Source organism: Pseudopipra pipra, chromosome 8 (genome assembly GCF_036250125.1).
Source record: "Pseudopipra pipra isolate bDixPip1 chromosome 8, bDixPip1.hap1, whole genome shotgun sequence".
Lineage (NCBI taxonomy): Eukaryota > Metazoa > Chordata > Aves > Passeriformes > Pipridae > Pseudopipra > Pseudopipra pipra.
The window spans coordinates 24228053-24248568 of NC_087556.1; the positions used below are offsets into that span (position 1 = coordinate 24228053).

Genomic DNA, 20516 nt, shown 5'->3' on the forward strand with positions numbered 1-20516 from the left:
CTTTTCTCCTGTTGGGTGCTGAGCAGAGAGCTTCCCTTATTCATCAGCAGCCTGGCTGAGGTGAAGAAGATGTAAATGGTTTATTTGCAGAAGCAAATTAAAGTAGACTTGAGTCCATTTTTTCTCTGCATCCTTAAAGGGGTGCACAGGGTGCTCCATCACAGCTTTTCAGGGCAGGGCCATGCTGTAGCTCCTGTGAAGGGCACTGAGAAATAGGATGTTGCCTCTCTTTCCCGAGTGCAAGGGTGATTAAAGTAGAAGGGGCCTTGCTGTCTCCTGATGCTGCCTCTCATACACACACAAGGAGCTGGAAATGCTGCTTGCCTTTGCCCCGGGCTCCTCTTCCCCTTCCTCCCCACTCCCCCACCCTTTCCCTGCCAGGAAGCCTGGCCTTTGTGTGAAGTGATGCCTCCTGACATCAGCCGGGCGCACGATTTCCTCCGGAGCAGGGAGGGTGAGCAGGCAAGGAGAAGGGTGCCACATTCCCCAGGGGTTGACGTATGGTCTGGCTGTGCTGGAGCATGGGGCAGCAGCACTCCGGGAGAGGCTGCATGCCCGTCCAGGGTGCTGTGGAGAGGGGGTTGTCCCCAGCCTTGTCGATGTGGTGATTTGGTGGAGTTTTGCCTTGCTTGTGGTGCTCTGTCTGAAAGCACCACTCCAGTGTGTTGCTTCTTGCTGCCTATGACTCTGATTGCTTTTGTGGCATCTTTCTTGGACCCCTCGAGGGATACAGTGTTGGACCTTATATAGCTGAAGCTTGGCCTGTGCTGGCTGCAGAGTCTTGCTCCAGGGTCAGTGTTTCAGTGCCATGCAGCAGAAGTGGAGGGGCCCAACACCAAGGCAGGAGCAGGGCTGCCGTCTCCTGTGGCCCAGGGCTGCACCAGGGCTCTGTCCATGCAGACACGTCTCTTCAGCAAGGGCAGGTTGCAGCTCGGCTGCAAGGGAGTTTGCGGGGTGTGGGCTTTTGGCTGCTCCTTGGAAAGGGCTAATACAACACATGGGAATTGGCCAAGCGCCTGCCAACAAGAAGCCGTGGCTGGCGCCTTGCCAGGAGCTTGGGGGCCTCGCATCGCTTTAATTCAAGATGTGTTTACTGGAGGATGGCATTTTGCAGCTGGCTGACTGGAAACTACAGATCCCAGCATGCTCCCTCACATGTCATCCTGCTGCTGAGCTCCAGCGTGAGCATGGTACGATGGGGATTGTAGTCTCAGTGCTCACCGCTGCGGGAATTTTGCTGTCAAGGAGAAGGGTTCTGGTTCAGCATCGGTGGGCAAAGCCAGGCTGCGAGGCACACGGCTGATCTCTGCCTCCTGCTTTCCTGTCCTCCTGCCACCCACTTGCTTGATTCAAGACCAGGTTGGCCTTTTTATGTCAACGTGCTGGGGAGGGGATCTGGTCCTTTTCTTACTCATTTGCAATGTAAATATTTTGGTCCCGAGTATGTTGCTGGGAGCTGGGCGACACTTTGAGGAGCATGATTCATTCATGCTGTTGCTGCTCAGAGCACAATGAGGCAGCCTTGGGACCGGTCCCAAAGATTTCCTGTGATCGCGGCTGGTGGGGAATTTGGGACGTCACGTTTGAGTAAGTCAGAGCCCTCTTCAAACAATTCCTGCAATCCAGGAGTACTCTGCCATGCCTAGTGTGTTCGGGACTTGCCATCCCCAAAATGCAGTGGTTGTGCGTGGCTTGCATTTCCAGAGGGAAGAATAATGGAGAGCAAGTTTGGGCTCCAGTTCTTGCCTTCCCCAGCAGCTGACATGTGGAAAGGGTTGCAGGGTGTACGGCTTTGTGCCTGGTCCCAGCCGGCCTAACAGAAAAAAGTACAAAGCAGTGCAAGTTCAAAACCTCATATTCAAAACCTGCTGCATGCCAAGTCTCAGAGGAAGAGTTTCCCCACTGGGGTCAGTGCTACACAAGCTTAGAGGGATGTGGGACAACCCAAGGTGGGATGCTGGGTAGATGGGCTGAAGCAGTGGAAGATGCCACTCCATCCCTAGCTTCTGCTGGTGATGCTTTGCTGCCAGAAGGGACCTTTGCTGTCTCAGTTTGGTCACTGGTGCAGGAGGGGCTGCACCCTCCGCCCCAGTTCCCTCTGTCCCCCCATGTGTCATTTTGTCCTTTGCACGCTGTTGAGAGCCAGGTGCAGGCAGCACCCAGATTCGTTCTGGCATCCTTCATTAGATGGTATTTGTTCATGCTGCATTTTTCTTTTTGCTGGCTTGTTTGGACACGCACTGGTACATTCACGGCACTCAGGCAGTAACGTGAGTCTCCTTCCCATTAGGAAAGGGGCCAGGATTTGGGGGGGCTGGGAGGGTGGCTTAAGCAGTAGTTTTTGAGATATTTCCTTCTGCCGCCACACCCTGCGTGAAAGAGCAATATCCACGGCTTCAGCTGCTATCGCAAGGCTCAGAACATCTCTCTTTTAATATAGATTGGTATCATTTTGCATTTTAAAGTAAAAACACGCTGCAAGCTGCAGACAGCTGTCGGTTGGCAGCTTTGTTTGAACATCTGGTATTGCTGGGCTGCTGTTCAGCACGATCTAACTATGGGATTCATAAAGATTATAATCCGGGCTTTCAGGTTCTCAACAGCCGCCTCACAAAAAAAATGGGGGAGGGAGAAAATTTAGCAGGGAGGCAGCAGAGGGTCCTCGGCGTCCAGCAGATCGTGGTCGTGGTCAGTGAGTTGGATGGACTGGCTGTACGTTGCCTTGGCTGCCCACAGGTGCTGACAGGCTGCTTCCAGCCTGCAAACACCAGGCACAGGGGAGCTGTAGAAGTGCAAAGTCTTTTCCCCCCTTCTATTTTTTCTAACTTGTGTGCCGAATGCGGTTGAGTCTCATACTCCTCTGGGTGGTGTCTGGCGCTGGTGAGCTGAAGCAGCAGATTCTGCTGTTGCTTTCAGTAGATGTTTGTAACAGTTGTCTGCAGCAACAGGACTTAGTTTCTTTTTCTTTAAAGTAGGTGATGGAGGAGCCAAGGCTCAGAGTAAACACTTTGGCATGTCAAAACCTCGTTTCCAAGAGAAATTGAGTCCCCTTTTCTTGAAGCAACTGAAAGGTTGAGATAGCCACCTCTGTAAACCCCATCCATCCTTCTGCGAGTCAGGCACTTTCCTTGGCACCTCTGAGAATTAAGCGACCTCTAAGCCCCTAACGGGTTTTATAAATCTTGTTAGTTGATCTGCATTTTTGCAAAGCTCTTTGAATCCAGCCTATTGGCGCATAAGTCACCTTGACTTTCCTCAAGGCTTTGACTCCCAACTCACTTTCAGGCTCCATTTGTCAGTTGAAGGTGCACAAAAAACGTCCCCCCTTATCTTTATTAGAGAGAAAAAAAAGGTGCCTGGAGAAATGTAGCTGCACTGTAGTTGGTGCAAGCCAGTAATAGAGGTGCATATAAACCTGTTCTGCCCTTGTTTGTGTTGATTTAACTTACCAGTACAAATTAAAATAGCCTTGAGCGGTTGGAAGTTTAACTAGATCAGTTGGGAGGAAAAAAAAAATAAAATCATGGCCTTTAAATCAATGGAAGGTTTTCTTTCTGGTGCTTCCTGAGTCTTGCAGCTGCCTGTGCAGCTGGACCCCTCATCTCTAGGTCCCCATATGAGATGCTGATGGGGCACATGCCCATGGTCTCATGGCTGGGACGTGGGTGCACGTGGGTATTGCTGCTGCTGCTCTGCTCCTCGGTGGTATCTGAGTTCCCCCAAAAAACCTGTTTGTGCTTTCATATCCCCAGGCCAGGCTCCCTCCAGAGCAGAAACTAGAAATCAGGGGAGTAGGAAGCCTAAGGGGCTGTTGTTCAGAGTTCAGGGCTCCCCGTGGCAGGACTCAGCTGTCGTGGGTATGGAGCAGAGGTCTTTGGGCAAGGGAGCGGCTGCTCAGCCTGCAATGGGAGGAAGGGTGGAAGAGGCTGGCTGTGTTTCACCCCTGCAGGGAGAAGGCTCTGAGATCACACAGGCCAGCTGGATCTTGAATCCAAGATGTTTATTTGGAAGGGAGAGTGAGGGTTTCTCAATTTTGCAGGGGCTGCAGATGGGGATAGGTTTGCTGCCAAGTGATGGGAGCGGGTCTTTGCAGGATGGTTGCTTTGGAAGGCAAGCCATTCCCCCAGCCACAATCTGGGGACAACTGGCTGAGACTCTGAGATTTCAGCACGTTGGGAAGATCTTGGAATGTAACAGAGCTAGACAAGACTGGGACAACAGCAGATTGAGGCTGGATTCGGGGTGCTGCCAAAGCCTGTTGATTTTTCGTGGGGGTTATGGGAGGAGCAACTCACTGATGATATGTCAGAGCAATAGGGCTTGCGTGAGGAGCAGGATTTTGTGATTTGACTGAGTTTCAGCACTGAACAACCTCCCTTTGCTGCCCAGACTGCCACCACTGGAGCTGGCAGAGTGCTTCTGAGAGTGAGTTGGGGGAGATGATCCCACCAAAAAGAGACTGCTTTTTTTTTTTTTTTACTGGAATAATTTTTCATCTGGATCCATGGTTAGGAAGGGGCAGCTGTATGAAAACAGACAGTAGAGGGAGAAGAGGAGGTTAGGGCCCCCATAACGTCCATATAAATCGTTTGAAGCATTTGAGAAACCACAAGCACAGGTGGAAAGGGCAGGACTTTTTTACACAATCTTTTAGGCTCTGAAAAATTGTGAAATCTGATGAATCCCAGTCAGTGTAGCTTCAGGGACCAGATTTTATTTTCTGGCATGGTGGGGAGGAAGCATAAGGGGACACTAGTCATCTAGACCAGATGTGCTCCAGGTGTTGGTGCCAGTCTGAGGTCCCAAGTGGCTGGAAACGGTTGCTCAAGGTGCTCGGGCTTGGATGTCTGAAACTTCCTGGATGTCACAAACCCCTGTGCTTTCCCAGCAATGCCCTGATGTGGATGCTCCAGAGCCGGTTACTCAAAGGGCATTTGGTGCTGGGCAGGGCAGGCTTGTGCCAAGGCCTGCAGCCGGAGCCTCATGCTGGTGATGGCTCAGCAGCAGGGTGAATTTTGGCACTGATTTATAAGCAGCCCCAAACCAGGACATTTTCCCCCTAAAACTGAAAGGGGAGAGGAAAAGAGCTCCTCCCTCACACCCCTGATGGCAAAGAAAATGTGGACCTTGTCCTTCATAAACACGGAGCTGAACTCTGTTCCTCTTCCTGGCTTTCCTTGCTCCCAGGCGAAGGTGTCCTGGACTGTCCTCCCTGCCAAAAGCTGGCTGGGGTGGGGTGCTGGCCAGTGTCCGCACCCAGGCCTGGGTGGGGATCTCTCTCCCTCCCTTCCCAGCAGAAAGAAAAGAGATTTCTTGAGTTCTTTGCTGCCCCGAGGGCCTGGTCGCGCCTGCAGCCACAGCCCCACTAGCTCTCAGAGCTGGTCTCTCCATCATGCTCCTGCACCACCCAAAAGCATCTGCTGTCCCTCTGCTATTGGGACAGCGTGGGAGTATTTTCCCTGGTCAGATGCCGTCTCTCCTGGAAGATACAGGGCAGGAGGTTGGCCAAAGGCCCAGTCACTGGCAGGGTTCCCCAAGGCTCAGTTTTGGGGCGAGTCCTGTTTAATATCTTTACTGATGATCTGGATGGGGGGATTGAGTGCATCCTCAGTAAGTTCACAGACAACACTGACTTGGTGGGAGTGTTGATCTGCTGGAGGGTAGGAAGGCTCTGCAGAGGGGTGGAGACAGGCAGAATTGATGGGCCGAGGCCAATGGTGTGAGGTTCAATAAAGTGAAGTGCCAGGTCCTGCACTTGGGTCACAGCAACCCCCTGCAGCACCACAGGCTGGGGGAAAAGTGGCTGGAAAGTGGCCCAGCAGAAAGTGGCCCAGGGTGCTGTTTGACACTGGCTGAATATGAGCCAGTGTGTGCCCAGGTGGGCAAGGAGGCCAATGGCATCTGAGCTTATATCAGCAGTAATGTGGCCAGTAGGACTAGAAAAGTGATCATCCCTCTGTACCCGGCACTGGTGAGGCCACACCTCGAGTACTGTGTCCAGTTCTGGGCCCTTCAAATCAGGAAGGACATTGAGGTGCTGAAGGGAGTCCAAAGAAGGGCAGTGGAGCTGGTGAAGGGTCTGGAGAGTAAGTCTTATGAGGAGCAGCTGAGGGAGTTGGGGCTGTTTAGCCTGGAGGAAAGGAGGCTTAGGGGAGACCTTATCACTCTCTACAAATACCTGAAAGGAGGTTGTAGCAAGGTGGTGACAGAACAAGAGCATACAGCCTTGGGCTGCACCAGGGGAGGTTCAGGTTGGACATCAGGAAGAATTTCTTCACTGAAAGGGTTGTCAAGCATTGGAATGGGCTGCCCAGGAAGGTGGTGGAGTCACCATCCCTGGAAGTGTCCAAGAAACAGCTGGATGTGGCACTTAGAGTGCTATGGTTTAATTGACGTGGTAGTGTTTGGTCAAATTTTGGACTTGATGACCTTGGAAGTCTTTTCCAACCTTGATGATTCTATGATTCTGTCACCAAGGCTCATCTTTGTCCTGTGAAGCCAGCAGCATCAGTTGTGTCTGGCCTGGCTGCATGCTCAGCATGCAAACCAGCTTCTTGCCCTGGTATTTATCTTCCCAGTGCATTTCCAGCTCTTTTCTTCCTGTCCTGCACACGCTATGAGCAAGTCTTGAGCCCCAGGTCTGGCAGAGGTGGTTTGCCCCTCTTTCACTGCCTCTTGCATGTGAGCAGCTTGTCAATAGCTGGCCCGTGATCAGCGTGGCCTCACTCCTGCCCACCAACGTGCTGCAAAAGTGGGTTCAGGGAGCCTCTGTTTTGGGGGACGCATCATCCATACTGGGCACCCCATATCAGGAAGGCTCCTGCCTCCAGGACTTGCAGGGCTGCTGGTAGAGAGGTGATGCGTCTCCAGCCACTGCCTTGTCTCTCTGCTCCTTAATCTCCCTTATCCCCTTTTTTCCTTGAAGCAGGTCCTTGTCCCTACTCGGAGGACACTGACAGCAGTGGCAGCCAGTCCATGGCTTGAAGTTGGGGTCCAAAAACTGTGGGTAGAGCCCCAGCCTTGTTCCCCTATTTGTGTGAGAGGCACAGCCTCAAGTAACCCTTGTGGCAGCGAGGAGCAGGGGGACACACAGAGGCCCAGGAAGGTGAATTAACATCCTCAAGGTCCTTCTGAAGGTCGTTTTCTGACTGAGAATAGGTCCCCATTTCCTGGCCTCCAGAAATCCTGCTGCTGGCCCCATGCAACACAATTCTTTTTATTTTCCCCTTACTAATGAGTTCTTCCTTTCTGCTGGGTGTAAACAAGGGGAAAAGTTGTCCCGGGCTGCAGGCACTGGCACAGCCCAATGGCAGTCCAGGATCTGCTCTGGTACAGGGACATGCAGAGAAGCGTGGTCTGCCATGCCCACCATCCTGGGCTGCCCTAGGAACCAGGGCCAACCTGAATCCTGCCAAGCAGCCATGAGTCGTGGTTCCACGGGAGCATCCAGCTGCTACAGGGACGCCCTGTGCTGGAGTGGGCACTTGGAGGTGGAACATGGGACTTTGCCTGTGGGGTAGCCACTGAAGATGGGACATGGGTCTTAGCCTCATGGTTTCTCCTTCTCAGTGTCCTGGGGGAGGCTTGGTGACTTCAAGCACTTCACAGGGTGATGGGGACAGGCTGGAGGCACCGTGCATCCTGTTCCTCCAAGCTGGCACTGAATATTTGTCCTCTAGCCTTTCTCCACCCCCAGCTCTCCCGGTGCTCAGGGGGTCCCTTGATGCTAGCAAGGGGGTCTCTGATGCCTGTGCACTGCATGGCTGCTGCTCCCATCACTTCCTAGCAAGGGCAGCTATTAATATCTTGGACGCTGTTCCCCTCCCTTCTTCCTTCACCTGCTGAGGATAAACCAGCCTGATCTCTGCACAGGGAGCACCATGAGAAAAGCCAAAGCCTGGAGCAGTGTGTGTGTACTCCAGGTTGTCCAGGGAAGGCATGGCCTCCTGCTCTGGCTGGGGACCTCCCCTCCTGCCTGGTGCTTACTGTAAATGTGTGCAAGATGAAACCTCAACATGAAAGCATTTCCTTCCTGTCCCTGTAAGGGGATCAAGTCTCCTGCGAGTGCCGTGAGGGCTGTGAGGAGTTTGAAAGAGCTGGTTTTGCCTGGGTCTGGTCAGCAGGAGACTGTGACAGGGTGGGAGGAATGCTCCAGGGGGTTTAGGCTGCTGGGACTGGTCCCCTTGAGCTGTGGCAGTGTGTGACCTTGTGGTCTGACATCCTGTTTTTGGGGCACACTAGAGTGCTGTGCCCCAGATGTTCACAGTGTCAAGGTGCTGGTGTGTTAGCAGGTGGGGGGATGCTTTCAGGAGGGATGAAAATAGCTCACTGCATGGGTTTTTCTCAGAAAACTGTCCAGCTGACAGCAGAGCGGGGCTGGGGAGAGGGAAGTCTGTGTGTGGGAGGCGCGGGGAGGCGAAAGGTTGCGTTCGCCTCCTTGGTCCAGGGCTTTTGGTGCATTAAAATTCAGTCACTGTGACTTCAGGCCCGTCTCCAGCAACGTGCCGGGACGCGTGTCTCAATGGGAGCCCTTGATCCCGGTCCCTGGGCTGAGCTGCAGGTGTCTGGAGCCATTCCCGCAACAGGCATCTGCCCTTTGCGGCTTCCTTGCTCCGGTTCCACCTTCCTCCTCCTCCTCACCCTTTCTCCCCTTTGTCCTTCAAGCTGCTCCCTCCGTTCTGGCTTTCCGGTGACTGCAAACAATGTCCTTATTCACTCCGTGGCTGGGATTTGGCGGTGAGGGGAAGGCCTGGGCGCAGAGGAGGAGGAAGGAGAGAGGCAGGGAAGTGAGTGCGCCTGTCCTGGGCCAGCCGTCCAGCTGTGGTTAAAGGCGCTCTGTGGGGCAGTCTGGCTCTCTCCTCCTCCCAGTTTCCTACAGGCACAAGGGCTGTGCACTCCTATGGTTTGTCCACCTGCCCTGCTATAGCACCCTCCAAACCCACAGACAGTTTCAGCACAGCTGATTGGGAATTAGCATCCTGCAAGCATCCCACAGGTCAGTGTGCGGGGACTTGGTTGCTCTTGCAAGGTGAATGGCCCTGAAGGATGCACAGCACTTATTAGACATCAGAGAAGCTGCGTGGGCTTTATTTACCCTACGAACACAGTCAGGCTTTTCACTGCTTCAGCTCTTGTCTAAAAGCACAGCAGCTCAGTGGGTCATGGGGCACTGCTTTATGTCAGGTGAAGCTGCCAGGCTCCTTCCTGATCCTCCTGGGAGTTGGGCACGGGCTGGTGAGCACTCGAGCACCCCAGGGAAGTGGTGCCACAGGCTCTCTCCTGCCAGCTCTCCTTAAGAGGCTCACAAGGGCCTTGACCAGCCTCGGAGAAGGTGAAACCTTGAGGCATGTCATGGGATTTTGCTGCCTCAGGGCCATGGGCTGCTGGGGGCTGTGAAGCGGGGATGAGGGGAGTGCTGGGCCTCAGGCAGGGCAGGGGCACAATCTGCTGTTATGGTGGGCTCAGCATAACAGGCTTAGCTCTGCCCTTTGGGAGAGGACACTGGTTAGACCAGTGTAAGACAAGCCAGGGAGACATCTTGCCCACAGATTTCTCCCTGTCTGGGAGGTCTTGGGTGGGTGTGAGCCCCTTCCCACTCCCCAGTACCCCTCTTTGCGGTAGGGGGTTGCCCAACTGGCTGGGCTGGACCGTGTATGTAACACATCTCATGTTGCCGTGCTGAAGCGGTGCAGTGACTCTCAGATAAGGAGCGTAGATACCCTGTATCATCAGAGCTGTTAAACTCTGTACTACCATCTTGCTATCTTGTGGCTGCAGGAATTTGATGTTGCAGTAGTTCTTCACTGCCTGTCCCCCAGCGGACATCCCCCATCCCCTGCCTGGGGGGTGGATGTGTCCCATGCTGGAGCGGCCACTTAGAGTTGGGGCCAGTGCAGATTCAGGGGGACTGACTGGGAGGTGCAATAAGGTGCACAGAGCAAGGGTAGTGTTTCCCTGGTGGTGGTTTCCTCCCAGCAGTCCGTGGGCAGATAGCAGTGGTCAGCAAGCCTTCCCCCAGCACAATCCCACGGGGACCAGCTATGTGCATCCTCCCTGCAGTGAGATGTTGCAGCACTTGCTTTGTTTGCTTCCTGCAGAGATGCCCCTCCAAGTAGCATTTCCCTCCCAGTGCATGACCTTGGTATCCCAAACCCATCCGACGTGCCACAATGGCTCCCCAGGAATCCCTGCTCTGCTGATGGTGGGGCTCCCGATGGACAAGCCAAGGACAGCCTCCTCTCGTTTCTCCTTCCACCTCCGGTGGTTCTGCTCCCACACGGGGTTAATGCCCACAGTGTGTGTCATGACTCCTTGTATGGGCTCAGCACGTTTGTACCTCGACTTTATTTTTTTCCATAGAGAGAGGACAGATTACGTCCATCTCAGAATAAGCTAGTGTCCATCAATAGCCCCATCTCAATGGGGCCAGTGGGGTCATGGTGGACCAGCCACTTACCCCAGCCACTGGTTAACTCATTAATTAATGAGATGGGTTCACTCTCAGCTGGTGTTGGAATACAGAGCATTTTTAGTGTCTGTTTTGGAAACTGGTGACTTGTCTCAGAAAAGACAAACTGGGATCAGAGTTGCTCAGAGCCAGGAAAGGGCGCCTGTACGAGGGAACTGCGGTTCTCCTGGCATCAAGGTCATGCGTGAAATATGAGAAATTACCCCGAGAAATTCTGATCCTGAAGGAGGAGGAGGAGAAGGAGGAGTTCATGACTTCAGAAATACCAGATTTGGGAGGGGATGGAAGGGGAAGGGATATATTTTCCTTTTCAAAATACCTAAGGAATTTGGCCTGTGCTGCATAGACAATGAGATTTTGCCCCTCACTGCTGGAAGGGGTAGTTCATACCCATGTGTCTTGTTAAGGTTTTGTTGCCATGGGTGAAAAGCCCTCCCATCCCAGTGCAGTCTCAGGCATGCACAGTTTTTAAATCACCCTAAAATCAAGAGAGTGACTCAAATGTGAGATTTAAAGAAAACACTGCATGTCCTCTATTCTCTCTGATCTCTGTGGCTTTAGTTTGAATTTTTGGTCAATTTTTGCAGCTGTGAGGGGCTATTAAGTTATATATGTAAAAACTTATTTATATATATGTTTGTGTGTATATTTGTGAATTCACATAACTGTATGATTCCAGGAGTGGAGCAGTTTAAGGTTTTTTACAAAACACAAAGGTTGGCAGCTCTGCCATGGCAGCTGCAGGGTGATGGTACGTGCATGTCTGGGGCTGTTTGGTCCCTCTCTCAGGGGTCTCTCACACCAGTGGGGCTGGCAGGATGACCTCTGACTGCCTGGCATCTGGAAGTGATGGGAAAGCCTTCTTTCTCCCATGAAAGCATCCCAGCAGCACCAGGGAAAAAGGCAGGGGCTGCCTCAGACTGCTGCCTCCATGTCAGATACCTGATGCGTACGTCAGAGTGGGACAGGGATTTGGCCTCTGTGCCCAGCGAGCTATAAGCCTTGGATCCTGTCCTATGTTTTTCCACATCCCTGTCCCAGCTGTCAGACAGGGAAGTCAGGCAGAGGATTGGGTTGCTCCTGGGGACCCTGCTGGACTCAGCTGTCCTCCTGGTGGGCTGGTGCGGGATGCATCTGGCTGCTTGTGATGGAGATGGTGAATCTCTGCAGCAGGGAGGGAGGCACAGGCAAGATGCAAAGCTCGCTATGTCCTTTGGCTCTCCGGCATGGAGAATGAGCAGCTCAGCACGACCTGCCTCAGCTCCCATGCTCAGTTGGCCTCCTGCAAGCAGGGATGTGGGAAGGCGGCTCTTTCCTGGAGTGGGCTTGCCTTCCGCCACTTCTCACTTGGCTGTATTGGGCTACTGCCCACCCACCCCATGGCTCTGCCTGGTGATGGACCCGAAACCCTGTGGCTTTGCCTGGTGCTGGACCCAAAACCCTGTCTGAGCCCCCAGAAAATTCCCCAGCAGCCCCACACCCAGGGCCAGCTACCGGCACAGGACCTGGGACACGATTCCTGCTTGCACCCTTCTCTCTCCAAGCAAGTGGTGTTTCACTCACTCTCCAGAGCTCATTTCCCATCATGTTTAACTTGGGAGTGGGCCACAGACTCCTGATGCTACCGCAGCACAAATAACAACCCTTTTACAATGAAAAAAGGAGATTTTTAATATATGCATCAAATCTTTCTCCATGTGGATGCTCCCACCTCTTCACTGGGTCTTAAAACCAGCAGCAGCAGCAATGATGCCCTTGAATGCTGCAGGTCCCTGTGTTTCTGTACACACGTGCCAACAAATGTCCCCCCATAGCTGGGGGTGTCTGAATCACTGTGGCTGCCCCTCAGCCCCTGTTTCAACTGGAAGTGCTGTCTGTGTGTCTGCCTGCGTGTGCCTGGGTGGGTGCACACGTGTGGGCCCCGGGCATGCACATGTAGTGCGCCTGCGAGTGGGAAGCCAGGTTTTTTTAGCTCCTCGTTGTTATTAGTGGTGGGAGCCCAGTGACAGTGAGGCTGGAGGTGCCCGAGACCTTAAGAAAAACAACAGGAGGGAGGAGGCTTCACATTCCTGCTCCTGAATTGAGTCGGAGGTGACAGCCTTTCCCTGCAATGCAATTAATCCCGGCAGCGCCTCTGCCACCCTCCCCCTCCTGCCTCGTCCAGGAATTAATTACTTGATTATAAATTCCCGAGTGGCAGTTTATAATAGCAATAATCCCCTCGAAATTCATTCTCACTGCTGGTTTCTTCCCATCTCACCCCCATCATTGAGTCTCTAATGCCACATCTCTGTGCTAGGCAAAGCCCTTCTCGACCCATTGGTGTCCTGGCTTTTCCCCCCAATAACCATGGAGGAGGAATATTTGGAGTTGATTTTGAGGGTGTTTTGGGAATCCCTGCTCCTGCTCGCGGGGATGGAGCCCTTCTCTCATGGGTGGTGGGTTTCATCCTGGCTGGGGAAGTGCACAGGAGCGAGGCACTCACACTGGTAGCTGAGGATAAGGTCTTGTCCCAGTTATTGGGCTGATGGCCTGGGCCCAGCCCTGAGGAGTGGGGCCGGGGGCTGGCAGTGTGGCGGGGGGAGGCCCCGCTCCTCCTCACTCTGTCCCTCTCGATTACGCTGACGCTGGCTCTGGGGCTTGTCACAGAGGCGGGGAAGGGAGAAAGGATTTGGCGTGGTGTACGGGGGCGTGAGGGACGTGGTGATGTCTAACAGGAGCCTGCTGGCGATGGGTGATGGGCCTCGAAATGGTGCTGCCTTAGTGGAAGATGAGCCTCTCCATGTCCCCACCAGGGTCCCCAGGGCTTGGCTCTGACCCAACCCCACTGACTGGGCTGCAGAAATTTACCTGAGGGGCTTCCCCCATCCAGGGAACCCAGACCAAGGTCCCCAGCAGATAATGCTGCCCGGCACATGCAGCCCTCTGCGTGGTTTCCAGCTCCACCAGCTATGCATGGGCTTTCAGCAGTGACATCCTGCTGGGAAAAAGCACTGTCCCTCCCAAACTGCATGGGCAGAGCTGGTGTGGGCAGCACCAATGCTCACCAGCTGTGTGTGGCCACTGGGCTCTGACAATGCTGTTCTCTCCCACCTCTGCAGAAGATGCTGATGAAACAGCAGGACCGCCTGGAGGAGCGGGAGCAGGATATTGAAGAGCAGCTCTACAAGCTGGAATCGGACAAGCGGCTGGTCGAGGTAACTGGTCCTTCACCCTGCTGTGGCCAGTCCTGGGGACTGTCACCCCATGGCACCATGGAGACAAGCTTCTGGGACATAGGGGCCAGGTGGGCAGGGAGGAAGGCAGACATGCAGGGGAGGAATAGCTGGAGAGACCTGCTGCCTCAATTCTAGTCTTGGCAGTCATCCTTTTTGGGGACAAAGTGTGTTTGGAGCTGCCCTACAGCCTCATGGATCGTGGGGTGAGTTGGGAGGTGAGGAACAAGACTGTCCTTGAGTATCAGATGGCCCACCCTGCCCTCAGCTCAGTGCAGAGTTCCCCAGCCTGCCTGCTTCATCCCGAGTGGAAAGGGAGGGTCTGGTGGGAGATCCCTGAATAAACCGCTGAAATACCCACAAGATGGAAGAGATGCAAGCAAGAGTTTTGCTGGGATACAGGGAAAACAAGACCAGGTCATGGTCTTTAAAGCCCCTCAGCCTCCCAGAACATGAAGGGAAGGTCTCTGGAGTATGAAGTCTCCAGCCTGGGGTGGGGCTGGGGATGAAGATGGGGATAGGTGGGGTTTTTCAGGGGAGCACACCTGGACTGGTGGTGCAGCAGGTTGTTGCTTGACATTAGGTCTCTGGAGGCGATTCACAGGTAGACCCCAGAAAGTAGGTCCAGGGATCTTCTGGGCCAACCAAACCTCCGCAGTGTCCCTGTTGGATCTGGCACATAGGAGTCCCATGTGGCAGCTGATGGCAGGGTTGGATCTGTGTGGGTGATGCAGGAGAGCAGAGCTGGGGTGCAGCTTTCAGGTTGCACCTTTCCCTGCTGGAGAAAGGACCCAGGTGTCCTGGGACATCATGGGAGAGGTTGGAGGGCTCAGAGGGCCTGACCCTGCTCCTCTCCCCAGGAGAAGGTAAGCCAGCTGAAGGACGAGGTTCGCCTGCAGTACGAGAAGATGCACCAGATCTTGGACGAGGACTTGCGGAAGACCATGGAGATCCTGGACAAGGCCCAGGCCAAGTTCTGCAATGAGAATGCAGCCCAAGTCCTGCACCTCAACGAGCGCATGCAGGAGGCCAAGAAGCTCCTCAGCTCTGTTCAGGTCATGTTTGACAAAACTGAGGACATCAACTTCATGAAGGTAAGACAAGCTGCCTGTGCTGGGGATGGGACAGGGACTGTGGGGAGGGCTGGTTGTGTGGGGAGCACTGGGGAGGTGTGGGGCATGGCAGGGAGCAGGCTAGGGACACTGGCAGGGCTGGCTGATGCCTCCAGAGGGCTCAGCAGTGGGAGAAGGCAAGGAGCAGTGGGGTAGGCTCGGTGCCAGCCTCAAATGAGGAGGTGCTGCAGCCTGGAGATGGGGCTAGGGCACCCGTGCTGGGGGGGAGGGGGCTCGGCACCCTTGGGCAGCCTGTCCCTTCCTGGGGGGCCACAGAAGCTGACACTGAAAGGGGATATGGCTGCTGTGGCAGGGAATGGCCTTACTGACCAGAGCTTTTCCTTCTACTCCTAGAACACCAAGTCTGTGAAAATCTTAATGGACAGGTAAGCATGTTTGTGGGGAAAGGGCACATTCATGTTCACAGGGGCACAACAGCACAATGTCCAGAGGAGGACAAGGGCAGGGATGCTTCAGGGCCTGGGAGAGACGTGTCATGCCTCAGCTTCCCTCTCTGTCTGGGAGGATGAAAACATCCCCTCGTGCAGCCATTAAATCAGGTCCTTCCCTTGGACTAGGAGAAATGTAGCAGTGTGCTTGTAGAAGAGCAAAGCTAGGACCCAGGACCCCAGCCAGACTGGGGTGCAGGGTTCAGTCCAGCTCCACAGGGCCAGAGACAGGGCAGGGGGTTCAGAGCCAGCACCAACAGAGCATAGGCGATCTGGGATGGCCGTGCAGGGGGGACATGGGCTGCAGATGTGCCCTGGCTTGGGATGTTCACAGCAAAGCTGGACAGGGAAGGTCCTGCCTACCAGAGACAGCTCCCTTCTGCTCTCCACCCTAGGGAGGGAGTCTGGCCCTGGGAGGATGTAGGAGAAGGAGCTTCTGACCCTCTTCTAAGTCTGCCTTGTCCTTCATGCCTCTCCTCTCTGTCCATTGTCCCCACAGGACCCAGAACTGTACAGGTGGCAGCCTGCCCCCACCCAAAATCGGCCACCTGAACTCCAAGCTCTTCCTGAACGAGATCGCCAAGAAGGAGAAGCAGCTGAGGAAGTTGCTGGAAGGTGGGTGAAACCTGAGGGCTGTGGGGTGCGTGGGCATGGGACCTCACTATCTCCTGTATCCATAGCTGGGTGTCCTGCAGATCCCAGTACAAAAGGGTGGGGAGAGCTGTCAGGGTGCAGGGACCCCTGGGGGGAGCCCCTCTGCAGTCAGCAGGGGAATAAGGAGTCATGAAGCAAGCTCCTGACTCTCCTGAGGGCACTGTGAAATGGCTGTGTTTTAGAAACCCTGAAATACAGGGCTTCTTGGGGGACTGACCATCAGCAGGAAAAGTCAGTGGAAAAGTAGGGGTTAGGATGTGGGCAGGGCCCAGGGCCCAGCATGGTCCCACAGCCCCCAGCCCATACCTGAGAGCAGATCATGTCCTGCAGAGGCTTCCCAGTTCTCTCTCCTTGGGGGATTTGGGTTTGTCCCCCAGATTGTCCCACTCTGGTCCTGTTATGGACTATGGTGATGAGCTGTTTGCAGAGCAGTGCCTGAGGCCCCCCCAAGCCTGCTGGCAAGGGTCCAGCACTGAACCTGCAAACCCCTGTGCGTGGTTGCGTGCCCGGTTTGCCACTGGTGGGGTGGGGTGGGGGACCCTCTGCTCATATGGGGTTGGAGTGCAGGTCTTGGGGCTTCACTGCAGGTTTGGATAAATGTCCAGAGCACCCTTTAGCTGTTCCATGCTGTGCTTGATACAGTTTCCCTCTCCCGTTCCCCTCCGCAGGTCCTCTGAGCACCCCTGTCCCCTTCCTGCAGAGTATCCCCATGTACCCCTGCACCGTCAGCAACTCCGGCGCGGAGAAGCGCAAGCACTCCACCGCCTTCCCCGAGGGCAGCTTCCTCGAGCCATCGTCCGGGACTGTGGCGAGCCAGTACATGAGCCAGGGCGCTTCAGCTGGCGAGGGGCAGTCCGCACAAGCCATGGTGCCTTGTAGCTCCACGCAGCACATAGTTGGACTTCCTAGCGGCCCGCAGCCGGTGCACTCGGGCTCCGTCTTCAACCCATCTCACTACCCCAACACCACGTCATCTCAGCAGTCCGTGCTCTCCCAGTATGGCGGGCGCAAAATCCTCGTCTGCTCCGTGGATAACTGTTACTGTTCCTCTGTGTCCAACCACAGCGGGCACCAGCCCTACCCGCGGTCGGGGCACTTCCCCTGGACAGTCTCGTCGCAGGAGTACTCCCACCCACTGCCGCCCGCCCCCGCCGTCCCCCAGTCGCTCCCGGGACTTGCCGTGAGGGAATGGATTGACGCATCCCAGCAGCACGGGCGGCAGGATTTCTATAGGGTCTACGGCCAGCCTTCGGCGAAACACTACGTCACCAGTTAACCGTCACACTCTCTGGAGAGTCCCGCTCGATGACGTGTTCAGACAGAAAAGTCTGGTTTGGTTTGGCTTTTCTTTTTTTTTTTTTTAACCCCTTTTAAATCAAACCCAATTTTTTCCCTGCCTCACACCCCTCCAGGATTTTGGGGAGGGTTGTTTTATCGTATCTCTCTTTTCTTTTTTTTTTTTTTTTAATCCTTTTAAAATTAAATAATAAGGTTTTTTCATTTTAATTCTTTTTTTAATTTAATTTTGGAAAGTCCTTCTTGCCCCTCGCTGGGAAAACACGAGGGAGAAATTACTGAGAAGAAATTGATGGGGATTTCAGTCGGACGTCTGGGTCTGTGCGTCACTCTCTTCCTCACTCCTCTCTGCCTTTGGAAAACTTCAGAAGGGACAATGGCACCTTCTCTCTTTCCATTTCTCTAAGTTCATTTTCTCTGGTTTGATTCAGTTTTTCCCTTTTCCCCACCCCTTTCTTTCCCTTTTTAAAAAGAAAAGAAAGAAAAAAAGTCTATCATTGATTCAGTATGAAACGATACTTGTAGATTTTGGGTTTGTTACCTTTTTTTTTTAAAGGCTGGGTTTTTTTGTGTTATGAGGCCACTTATCATGCATATTGGCATTTTTTTTCCTTCTTTCAGAGATTTGTAAATACACAATGGCAGGAAATTTAATGCACAAAAAAAAAAAGGGAAAAGAAACTTTAAAAAAAAAAACCACGAATAAATAAATAAAAAAAAAATCTGTTCTAGTTTTCAGGAGGGGAAGCGTTGCTGAAAGGCACCCCCGTCCTGTGTATCGCTGATGCAACTTCCTGTAACAAGCACTTTGTATAAAAAAAAAAGTGGACTTCCTGCTATAAGGCACAGGTATTTATTCTGTAACCGATTTTAGATACACACACAGACACACACACACACATAAAATATTCAAATAAATGTGATCACTTAGTGCAAATGCCTCGCTCTGCTGCAGCTCTTCCCCCAGGAACGCCAGCTCCGACAGGAGGCTCGCACCTGCTTTTGGAAGGAACCACTCCCTGGTCCCAAAGGGGACAGTGGGAGGTTTTCCGGAGGGGCTGGGCTGTTTGGGAGGGAGCAGCTCAGGGATGGGGGGCAGCAGGTCCCAGCCATGGAGGGGGTTGCCACTAGCACCCATCCCCATGGGGAAGTGTGCTGGAGCCGTGGCTCTCCACCAGCTCCCTCCCAGACGGCGAGGATGTGAGTCAGGCATGGAGCCGGCCGGGCCACATCCTGCCCACAGCCTCCAGAACAATCCCCATTGTGGGATGGGAATGGGGTTGGGGACAGCAGCTTTCCTGCCTCTGCCAGTATCCACCATCCCGGCCACGCCGCTGCCCCAGCACCCAACCCTTGAGGCTTTGTCCCCACCTAAAGCCCCACTGCCCCGTGGGGCCTTATGGGAGCTGGCAGCACCCTGGGCTGGTTTGGGGACCTTCTGTTCTCAGCCAAGGCTGGGAAGGGTGAGGAGGAACCCTTTTTCCAGGATGTGTGGTGGAGCCGTGGGCTGGCCTGGCTGTGGCTGTGCAGGGGCGAGCTCACGGTCTGGGAAAAATGAGGCTGACTTCATAAAGCAGAGCAGTGTCCTAGAGGCAGGAGGGTTTTTTCATCACTCTCTTCAGGCTTGGCTTGCCTTATTTTGTTCCTGGTTGCAAAAAGCCCCTGGCTTTAGTTCCAGTTTGGATTTCCCCCGTGCTGCTTTGGTGGGAAACAGGAAGGGGAGAGAGTCTCAGTGAGCTGAAAGAGGGGAACAGTGGGTCCAAGGGAGGGGACCCTCACACCTAGCTCCCCCCGTTCCATCCCAATGGAGATGGCAGCAAATCCCTGGCCAATGGGGCCCCCTTCCCAGGCAGTGTTGGAGTGTAGAGCCAGCACCTCTTGCCCCTATGTGTTTCTAGCCACTCTCTGGGTTAATGCTGCCTCATGCACTGGGTGCAGAGGGTGGCAGCACGGCCCCACTGTCCTGCCAGGTTCTTCCCAACCCTGTCCTGCCTGGGCTGTTCAGGAATCTCCCAATCCATTGGGATACTCGGGGTTTTGCTTCTCAGTCACAAGCAAAGCATCCTGGGGCAGCAGGAGGGAGCAGGATGTTCCCAGCCTCTGTGCAGGGACCTCATGATGCTTCCCCTCTGTGTTCCGAGTGCCCACTGCCACGTGGTGAGGAAGAGCCCCAGGGGTCATGGGGACACAGGTGGGATGAGTGATGTCCCTCCCATGAAGGGAGGTCCCCAATGCACAGCCAGGGCCACCCCCCACCCCAGGGTGCTCCCCAGCCCTATGCTTTGGTGCCTCCAGATTTGACTCCCCAGCTGTCCTCCTCCTCATCCACTTCCTCCTTGGCACAGCTGCCTCCTGCTGTGAGAGCAGCAGCTGCTGGCCAGGGCAGGCATTAAAGCACCTGTTGTCTATAGACAGGGGGACATGGGTGCAGCCCCCACCCCACAGGATGACCCCCAAAGGCTTGGGGCGCTCCCAGGGATGGGCTACTCTCACCCTTCGCTGGAGAGAGCAGCCCCAAAACAGTGGGTGCCACTTGCAAAACCTTGGGGCCACAGCCTCTCTGGCCCCTCCCAGCCAGGAAGAGGCCTCTGGTGTCCTTGGTGTCCCAGCTTCCTGCAGCACTGTGCCATCCAACCCCATGTGTTGCTGGTGGTGAGAAGGAGGCAATGGCTCCGTGGGGGTGCAGGAGGAACGTGTGTCTATGGCCCTGTTGGGATAATGGTGTCCTGGGAGGCGAAGTGCTGATGCTCGGGTGCACAGCAAGGTTTTACTGATGGATGGCTCTGTCCGGAAGGGGGGTGGAGAGCAGGGGGAGCAGAGGCACATCCATAAACAGCTCGAGTTGTGAATGGAAAGAGACGGATTAGGAGCCAGGTGAAAACATGTCACACGGCGGAAAGAAAAATGAGCAGCTGGGGCAGACCAAATTGGTGTCTGATGAAGGACATGGGGCCTGGTGGAAAAAGGATCCCGAGGCCAGCGGTGCTGCACGGGGGAGGCTGATGAGGAACAGCTGGAGCCGGACACGCACATCTGGTGGAGCAGGGTGAGGGGAGAGGCAATGGCTGCTGTAACCACTGTGCCACCGGCCACCACACTCAGGGCACGGGGCTGTGGCTCATCCCTGTCATGGATGGGCATGTCAGGAGGGGCTGATGGTTCATTTTCAGGGCAATCCTGGGGAGGGGACGGCAGGGATTTACACACTGGGGTTCAGGCTCTGCCGTGCCAAGGGGTCCCCAGGTGAAGGAGCTGCTGCCTCTTCCTTCATTTGCATACATGTAAATAAGCAATCAACATAATGAGGGTGAATGCAAACCAG

The 20516-nt window shown here is 54.4% G+C and overlaps 1 protein-coding gene across 1 annotated transcript in view; it reads left to right on the forward strand.

Annotated features, from left to right (window-relative positions):
- Positions 1–18131, forward strand: part of TRIM8 (tripartite motif containing 8) — a 31197-nt gene extending 13066 nt beyond the window's left edge. The window contains exons 3-7 of the mRNA XM_064663173.1: positions 13570–13665; positions 14544–14777; positions 15150–15181; positions 15744–15859; positions 16567–18131. Of these exons, the coding sequence (XP_064519243.1) occupies positions 13570–13665; positions 14544–14777; positions 15150–15181; positions 15744–15859; positions 16567–17174 (1086 nt within the window). The 3' untranslated portion in view covers positions 17175–18131. The remainder of the gene's footprint in view (positions 1–13569; positions 13666–14543; positions 14778–15149; positions 15182–15743; positions 15860–16566) is intronic.
- Positions 18132–20516: the final 2385 nt, after the last annotated feature.